A 9,467-nucleotide genomic window follows, 5' to 3' on the forward strand; every position below is an offset into this window, starting at 1 on the left:
GCTGTTTGGGGTTTTAGGCTGGGTTTCTGTACAGCACTTTGAGATATCAGCTGATGTACGAAGGGCTATATAAATACATTTGATTTGTGCCTTGTAAGGGTGAAGGAGATTGAGGTGGCATACATTAGAGCGTTCAATCGAATGCGGATGGAATTGAAAGAGTTGAGAATACAAGCGACGTTAGTGGAGATATCGTAATGGATGTAGCACAGCCTGTAGTAAATATGTTCTGACAGGCTTGGATTTTGTGGCGTTCATTGGCACAATTATAAACTGTACGGCTCCAGTCTCAAAGAAGTCAAACAACTGGACATTATTGTGGCTGCGGCTATTTAAGACTTGAAAGTGGTAGACTACTGGCAACGGAAGACGGCCCACCCTCCCATCTCAGATTCGTTTTTATTTTTAACAGAAAGTTGTATGATTCGTTTTTTATTTTTTTGTAGTTCAGTTTTTGGGTGATCCTGTTTCCATCCCGAATAGTAAAATGTGCGAACGTCAATATAACGTTACCATATAAATCTGAATTTAACACGATCTAGTCAGCAAACTTTGTTTCCAGGCTGACTGACCGGGTCCTATGGTACGTTTTTTTGTTGTATTTTTATATCCGGCTAACTAACGTTAACTAGTAACTGGGCGATTCGACTATTAAGATAATGTTAAAGTACACACACGACTAGATAGCTATGTAACGGTTAATCTACAGGATGTAGTTAGCTAGGCTTTTGTCTAGGGGAATTCTTGACAACCTGGAACCACAGTAACGATGTAATTTAGCTAGCTGTGTAGCTAACTGTTAGCTAGCTAGCCAACCGTCTTGGTAAAACAATGGATTTGCTAGCGGAGGTCCCTAAAAAAGGAGCTTTCAAGGCTAGCTAGCATTCACATAAAGTCAGCTAGCCAGACCAGAGTTAGCAAGTTAGATCCAGATAAATGGCTAGATAACTATTCAGTAGCTGTAGTGTAAGTATTGCTTTCTGTGTTTAACTAGTAGTTAGATTCCGCTTGCTAGCTAACGTTAGTTAACATGAAACGGCTTTGAACTTTTGATGACAAGCTAACGTTAGCAGGTTAGACTTGTCATTGGCCCCATATATATTATTGTTGGCTAACTATTTACCCTAGTTTAAGAACCGGGTTTGTTCTGTATTTTTTTGGCTTGTTATAAACTGAGTTTCAAACAAACTAGCTAGCTAGTTATGATGGCACCCATATGTATGGGTTTTGAAGTCTAACCTGCTAGCCTGTCATCAAAATGTATTAGTCACCTGCGCCGAATACAACAGGTGTAGTAGACCTTCCAGTGAAATGCATACTTATGAGCCCCTAACAAACAGTGCAGTTGAAAAAATTACGGATAAAAGTAATTAAAGAGCAGCAATAAAAAATTTATATATATATACACAGGGGGATGCTGGTACAGAGTCAATGAGCGAGTCCACCGATTAATTTAATTAACAGTGAGGGAAAATAGTATTTGATCCCCTACTGATTTTGTACGTTTGCCCACTGACAAAGAAATGATCAGTCTAATGTTTTTATGGTAAGTTTATTTGAACAGTGAGAGACAGAATAACAACAAAAATCCAGAAAAACGCATGTCAACAATGTTATAAATTGATTTGCATTTTAATGAGGGAAATAAGTATTTGAACCCTCTGCAAAACATGACTTAGTGGCAAAACCCTTGTTGACAATCAGAGGTCAGACGTATCTTGTAGTTGGCCATCAGGTTTGCACACACCTCAGGAGGGATTTTGTCCCACTCCTCTTTGCAGATCTTCTCCAAGTCATTAAGGTTTCGAGGTTGACTTTTGGCAACTCGAACCTTCAGCTCCCTACACAGATTTTCTATGGGATTAAGGTCTGGAGACTGGCTAGGCCACTCCAGGACCTTAATGTGCTTCTTCTTGAGCCACTCCTTTGTTGCCTTGGCCGTGTGTTTTGGGTCATTGTCATGCTGGAATGCCCATCCACGACCCATTTTCAATGCCCTGGCTGAGGGAAGGAGGTTCTCACCCAAGAATTGACGGTACATGGCCCCGTCCATCGTCCCTTTGATGTGGTGAGGTTGTCCTGTCCCCTTAGCAGAAAAACACCCCCAAAGCATAATGTTTCCACCTCCATGTTTGACGGTGAGGATGGCGTTCTTGGGGTCATAGGCAGCATTCCTCCTCCTCCAAACACGGCGAGTTGAGTTGATGCCAAAGAGCTCCATTTTGGTCTCATCTGACCACAACACTTTCACCCAGTTGTCCTCTGAATCATTCAGATGTTCATTGGCAAACTTGAGACGGGCATGTATATGTGCTTTCTTGAGCAGGGGGACCTTGTGGGCGCTGCAGGATTTCAGCCCTTCTCGGCGTACCAATTGTTTTCTTGGTGACTATGGTCCCCGCTGCCTTCAGATCATTGACAAGATCCTCCCGTGTAGTTCTGGGCTGATTCCTCACCGTTCTCATGATCATTGCAACTCCACGAGGTGAGATCTTGCATGGAGCCCCAGGCCGAGGGAGATTGACAGTTCTTTTGTGTTTCTTCCATTTGCAAATAATCACACCAACGGTTGTCACCTTCTCACCAAGCTGCTTGGCGATGGTCTTGTAGCCCATTCCAGCCTTGTGTAGGTCTACAATCTTGTCCCTGACATCCTTGGAGAGCTCTTTGGTCTTGGCCATGGTGGAGAGTTTGGAATCTGATTGATTGATTGCTTCTGTGGACAGGTGTCTTACATACAGGTAATAAACTGAGATTAGGAGCACTCCCTTTAAGAGTGTGCTCCTAATCTCAGCTCGTTACCTGTATAAAAGACACCTGGGAGCCAGAGATCTTTCTGATTTGAGAGGGGATGAAATACTTATTTCCCCTCATTAAAATGCAAATTTATTTTTTTATTTTTTTACATATTTTTCTGGATTTTTTTGTTGTTATTCTGTCTCACTGTTCAAATAAACCTACCATTAAAATTATAGACTGATCATTTCTTTGTCAGTGGGCAAATTTACAAAATCAGCAGGGGATCAAATACTTTTTTTCCTCACTGTAGGTAGATTTAATTAAAGTGACTATGCATAGATGACAACAGAGTGGTGTAGAGAGGGGAGGGGGGGTCAATGCAAATAGTTTAGGTAGCCATTTGACTAGATGTTCAGGAGTCTTATGGTTTGGGGGTAGAAGCTGTTTAGAAGCTTCTTGGACCTAGACTTGGCGCTCCGGTACCGCTTGCCGTGTGGTAGCAGAGAGAACAGTCTATGACTAGGGTGGTGGAGTCTTTGACAATTATTAGGGCCTTCCTCTGACACCGCCTGGTATAGAGGTCCTGGATGGCAGGAAGCTTGGACCCAGTGATGTACTGGGCCGTTCGCACTACCATCTGTAGTGCCTTGCGGTCGGAGGCTGAGCAGTTGCCATACCAGGCAGTGATGCAACAAGTCAGGATGCTCTCGATGGTGCAGCTGTAGCACCTTTTGAGGATCTGAGGACCCGTGCCGAATCTTTTCAGTCTCCTGAGGGGGAATCGATTTTGTCGTGCCCACTTCACGACCGTCATGGTGTGCTTTGGCAAGGCATTATGGTGGTCTGCTTAAAACATGTTGCTATTACACACTCGGACAGGGAGAGGTTGAAAATGTCAGTGAAGACACTTGCATGTTGGTCAGCGCATGCTCGCAGTACACGTCCTGATAATCCGTCTGGCCCTGCGGCCTTGTGAATGTTGACCTGTCTAAAGGTCTTACTCACTTCGGCTCTGGAGAGCATGATCACACTCGTGTCGTGTCACTGGGCAGCTCTCGGTTGTGCTTCCCTTTGTAGTCTAATGGTTTGCAAGCCCTGCCACATCCGACGAGTGTCAGAGCCGGTGTAGTACAACTCGATCTTAGTCCTGTATTGATGCTTTGCCTGTTTAATGGTTTGTCAGAGGGCATAGCGGGATTTCTTATAAGCTTCCGGGTTAGAGTCCCGCTCCTTAAAAGCGGCAGCTCTAGCCTTTAGCTCAGTGTGGATGCTGCCTGTAATCCATGGCTTCTGGTTGGGGTATGTACGTATGGTCACTGTGGGGACGACGTCATCGATGCACTTATTGATGAAGTCAATGACTGATGTGGTGTACTCCTCAATGCCATTGGAGGAATCCCGGAACATATTCCAGTCTGTGCTAGAAAAACAGTCCTGTAGCTTAGCATCTGCTTCATCTGACCACTTTTTTGTTGATCTAGTCACGGGTGCTTCCTGGTTAAATTTTTGCTTGTTAACAGGATTGAGGAGAATGGAATTATGGTCAGATTTGCCAAATGGAGGGCGAGGGAGAGCTTTGTATGCATCTTTGTGTGTGGAGTATAGGTGGTTGAGAGTTATTTTCCCTCTGGTTGCACATTTAACATGCTGATAGAAATTTGGTAAAACTGATTTAAGTTTCCCTACATTAAAGTCCTCGGCTACTAGGAGCGCCACCTCTGGGTGAGCGTTTTCTTGTTTGCTTATGGCAGTTTCATGTTAACTAGCTAACTAACGGAATCTAACTACTAACGTTAGTTAAACACAGAAAGCAATACTTGCAATTTATTCGGGGTGCCTGATTGATATCAGCTGTGAAGTCCATCATTGTAGCTAATGACTTAAATTTGGACTGTTTTGACTCACAGGAAGAGATGTCAGGAGTAAGTGCGGTGAGCTCGGCGTTGCCTGCGTCTACAACCCGTACCACCTCATTCAAGGGCTCCTGCCCCAGCTCGAAGTATGTGAAGCTGAACGTGGGCGGGGCGCTCTACTACACCACCATGCAGACACTCACCAAGCAGGACACCATGCTCAAGGCCATGTTCAGCGGTAGGATGGAGGTTCTCACAGACAGCGAAGGTATTGATGATGACATGGGTTGACTGCACCAAGGGTTTCCCAAACCTTTGTCCACTGCCAAGTCTTGGCACTCCATGTTCCTTCATGCTGCATAGGATACGATTCTCCCAGGCTAGCTGCCCTTGCATGCCTCCCATCATGTCTTCTGAGATGACGCTATATGAAGACGCACAGTCTACTATCTCCACTCTGTTGTCTCTGCCACTTCTCAATGTAATGAGCCCTGTCCTCTGCTGCAGGCTGGATCCTTATTGACAGGTGTGGGAAGCACTTTGGGACCATTCTGAACTACCTGCGTGATGGTGCTGTACCTCTGCCTGAGATCCGGAGAGAGGTGGAAGAGCTCCTGGCAGAGGCCAAATATTACCTGGTGCAGGGGTTAGCTGACGAGTGCCATGCTGCCTTACAGGTATTGTGTATCACCTTAACATACTGTAAACTCTTACCTGTAATTAATCTCTCTCTTGGTGTCTCTCCTTCTCTGTGTGCTTGTGTGGCCCATCATGCCATCATTGAATTATTTGTGTCCTGTTTTCCTCCATGCGTTCAGAACAAAGATATGTATGAGCCCTTCTGTAAAGTGCCCTTGGTCACTTCATCAAAGGAAGAACAGAGACTCATATCTACCTCCAACAAGGTTAAAAGAAAAATCACAATTTACATGTATGATTAGACAGACATGTCACAATATTGTATTCTGTTTGTTTCTCAACACTGACTGCCTCTGTCTTTTAATTTTGTATTACAGCCCACAGTCAAGCTGTTATACAACAGGAGCAACAACAAGTACTCTTACACCAGGCAAGCTAAACATTGCATATGATTGTGGGGAAAATACTTATAATGAGCACATCACTGTGTTTCTTAAATGTATGTGTGAAGGGGATTGTATCAATTATTAACTTGTATAGCACTTTTCATTACAGAAAATAATATCAATGTGCATAAAAAGTTAAACTTAAATTGATGGAGATTAAATGTTTCTTTTTGGCTTTTGCTAAATGGCTGGGAGTTGAGGCACTTTGAATTGGAAAGACAGTGTAGCTCCAGCGGAGGGAGCGTCTATGTTTCTCACTGGCTGTACCAAAGACAGTCTGACAAACAGGCCCGGAGCTCTTCATCAGTGCACCACATTTGCTTCTCCGACGGTCAGATTTTTACCACCAGTAAGCCAACAAACATTATCACCACCAGTAACTATACCAGCCAACCAACATTATCACCACCAGTAACTATACCAGCCAACCAACATTATCACCATCAGTAACTATACCAGCCAACCAACATTATCACCACCAGTAACTATACCAGCCAACCAACATTATCAGTATCCTCCATAGGGCCCGGTCCTCCATTGAGGAACATGTAGCACCCACCTGGGTGATGCAACAGCTGCTGAAAAGAGCATGAAAAGCCACCCCATCTTGGCAGTGGTTAAGAACAGTCCCTGAGCCTCTTCTGCCATCTCTAGACACAGTATGCGGTACTTGTTGTAATTCTTCCCGACAGATGAAACAATTATGCCGGGCCGCATTATATGAATCCAAACAGCTAATGTTAAACTTTTCATCCCAATCTGAAAATCAGAGTCAAGACCACGAGATGTAAGTGATCAAGCCCCAGAACAGTTGTGTATAGCGATTTAAACCGATTGACAACCATACATTAACATCTGGTGTCATTACCTTTTCACAGCAACTCCGATGACAACATGCTGAAAAACATAGAGCTGTTTGACAAGCTCTCTCTGCGGTTCAACGGACGTGTGCTCTTCATCAAGGACGTGATCGGGGATGAGATCTGCTGCTGGTCATTCTATGGGCAGGGCCGTAAGATCGCTGAGGTGTGCTGTACCTCCATAGTCTATGCCACAGAGAAGAAGCAAACCAAGGTAATTGGTTTCCCACAGCAAGAACACAGAAAATGTATGATATGAATGTTGCTTGCTCTGGCAAAAGCATAGACTAGTCTCCTGTCAGTGAGAAACCTTGTATTTGTACCTAGTGTGGTCGAAGCAGTATAGTCTTTCCTCAGGTGGAGTTCCCAGAGGCTCGTATCTATGAGGAGACACTCAACATCCTGCTGTATGAGTCTCAGGACGGGCGTGGTCCAGACAACGCTCTACTGGAGGCTACAGGGGGCGCTGCAGGCCGATCCCATCACCTGGATGAGGACGAGGAACGGGAACTCATCGAGAGGGTGCGACGCATTCACATCAAACGCCCTGATGACCGCACCCACCACCACCAGTAACTATACCAGCCAACTAACATTATCGCCACCACTAACTATACCAGCCAACTAACATTATCGCCACCACTAACTATACCAGCCAACCAACATTATCGCCACCACTAACTATACCAGCCAACCAACATTATCGCCACCACTAACTATACCAGCCAACCAACATTATCGCCACCACTAACTATACCAGCCAACCAACAGTATCGCCACCACTAACTATACCAGCCAACCAACATTATCGCCACCACTAACTATACCAGCCAACCAACAGTATCGCCACCACTAACTATACCAGCCAACCAACATTATCGCCACCACTAACTATACCAGCCAATCAGCATTATCGCCACCACTAACTATACCAGCCAACCAACATTATCGCCACCACTAACTATACCAGCCAACCAACAGTATCGCCACCACTAACTATACCAGCCAACCAACATTATCGCCACCACTAACTATACCAGCCAATCAGCATTATCGCCACCACTAACTATACCAGCCAACCAACATTATCGCCACCACTAACTATACCAGCCAACCAACATTATCGCCACCACTAACTATACCAGCCAACCAACCAACATTATCGCCACCACTAACTATACCAGCCAACCAACCAACATTATCGCCACCACTAACTATACCAGCCAACCAACCAACATTATCGCCACCAGTAAGCCAACCAACATTGTCAGTATCCGCAGTGACTATTACCCATCACTGACAGAACAAGTGCAATCACACAATACCCACAAGTAATCTCATATCCTTGACATTGACCACAAGTGACCTCTGTGCTTCTGCATCACAGCCACTTATGAACTTTTGCCAGTCTCTAATCATGATTATAAACTGGGTGGTTCGAGCCCTGAATGCTGATTGGCTGACAGCCATGGTATATCAGACCGTATACCACGGGTATGACAAAACATTTATTTTTACTCTAATTACGTTGGCAACCAGTTTATAATAGCAATAAAGCACCTCAGGGGTTTGTGGTATATGGCCAATATACCACACCCCCTCATGCCTTATTGCTTAAGTAGAGCATGGTTTGGGTGTTAGTTTGTGTGTTGTCCCAAATGGCTGTATCAGTGTTTTCTAAACCCTTCATAAGAGCTGTTATTTTTATCAGTGGTCAAAGAAGACTTATTTGACCCTGTATTTCCATATGTTTTGTATGTCTCATCTTTGTATGAATGTTGACATGTCCAGTAGGAGATCTGGTGCCTTAAATCTGTGGTCTTGTGCCTTAAGTCTGTGGGTGTAAGTGCAGCTTACAATCTGATTTACTTTATCATGTCACTACAACATTGCTTGGAAGTTCATGTATTGTCACAGAGTAGCTAGTTCAGGTCAATTGTAATTTCAGTGATTATTGTAATACACTGTGTAACAATACCTTTTCCTACCACTTCAGTTTTTAGAGATGTTTTATGAGAGAGAAAAGAAACCTGTACGCTGCTCTTGCTAGTGTGACTGTTCTTTATTAAGCTTTATGTATTGTCCTCAAGGCCCTTTGTCAGAGCTTTTGTGAGTTTTTAATTTGCACGCTTATGTAGACATTGCTCCACCCACAGCCGTTCAATGCATCGACTGGGGTTGGAGTGAAGGACAAATATATTCATTAGCTTGAATTGGTGATGTGCAAACTGTATCTAGAGGCGAAAGAAACGTACCTATTTAGACGAGGTGCTGGCTAGCAGAGTAGAACATTGTCTGTCCAAACGTTGGATATTAGGTTATAAAATTATTGCATCTGAGCTCCTAGAGTGTGCGGCTCTCCTTTCATTTTTCAAATATGCAAACTGCATTTTATCATGTTTTAGAAATTTGGTGGTTCTATTTTTTGTATGTTCTCATTTCATCCAGCAGAGGGTGTTGTGTACAAAGACACAAAGTGTGCTAAGTTGTTGAAGTTACCCCTAGATGCTGATCTTGGGTCAGTTTTGTTTATCCACTAATGGATAAGGGTTGGGAAGCTGACCCTAGATATTTGCCTAGGGGAACTTTACCCCAGAGCAATATGTTACAACCCACCCCTGAATTGTAAGTGGTGTGAATACACCCACCTTTTATACTGTAGTCATGGATTAATTATTTTTTTTGGCATCCTAAAGAACCTTTTGAGATGCTGGATGTGTAATGAAATGGATGTTATTGCTTCTTGTTACAATAATTCATTGAGGGTCGACGTTATAAGACAACTTGTTTGGAAGACCGATGGCAAGAAATTAAACCAAGCACATCCAGACAGCAAATAATGTCACAATTTAACACTATTTTACCTGGGAAAGGATTGTCTTTTGCACTGTATTTAACATTTCTTACAATAAAGATATTTATGAATACAC

The 9,467-nt window shown here is 43.7% G+C and overlaps 1 protein-coding gene across 4 annotated transcripts; it reads left to right on the plus strand.

The window, feature by feature from the left end:
• The first annotated feature begins 79 nt into the window (after positions 1 to 79).
• On the plus strand, positions 80 to 9,466 carry LOC109892519 (BTB/POZ domain-containing adapter for CUL3-mediated RhoA degradation protein 3). Of its 4 annotated transcripts, none has more exons than XM_031826397.1 (8): positions 80 to 583; positions 4,647 to 4,860; positions 5,100 to 5,269; positions 5,411 to 5,497; positions 5,609 to 5,661; positions 6,556 to 6,751; positions 6,895 to 7,131; positions 7,167 to 9,466. In XM_031826397.1, the coding sequence occupies exons 1-7, from the start codon at positions 581 to 583 to the stop codon at positions 7,111 to 7,113; spliced, it is 942 nt and encodes a 313-aa protein (XP_031682257.1). In that variant the 5' UTR covers positions 80 to 580; the 3' UTR covers positions 7,114 to 7,131; positions 7,167 to 9,466. The 4 variants fall into 4 exon arrangements, 3 of the variants coding, with proteins under 3 accessions (XP_031682257.1, XP_020340695.1, XP_020340696.1); XR_004210222.1 differs by having other exon boundaries at positions 82 to 583; positions 6,895 to 7,166; positions 7,202 to 9,466; XM_020485106.2 differs by having other exon boundaries at positions 84 to 583; positions 6,895 to 9,466.
• The last annotated feature ends 1 nt before the right edge of the window (position 9,467 follows it).

The sequence above is a fragment of the Oncorhynchus kisutch genome, linkage group LG6 (genome assembly GCF_002021735.2).
Source record: "Oncorhynchus kisutch isolate 150728-3 linkage group LG6, Okis_V2, whole genome shotgun sequence".
Classification (NCBI taxonomy): Eukaryota; Metazoa; Chordata; class Actinopteri; order Salmoniformes; family Salmonidae; genus Oncorhynchus; species Oncorhynchus kisutch.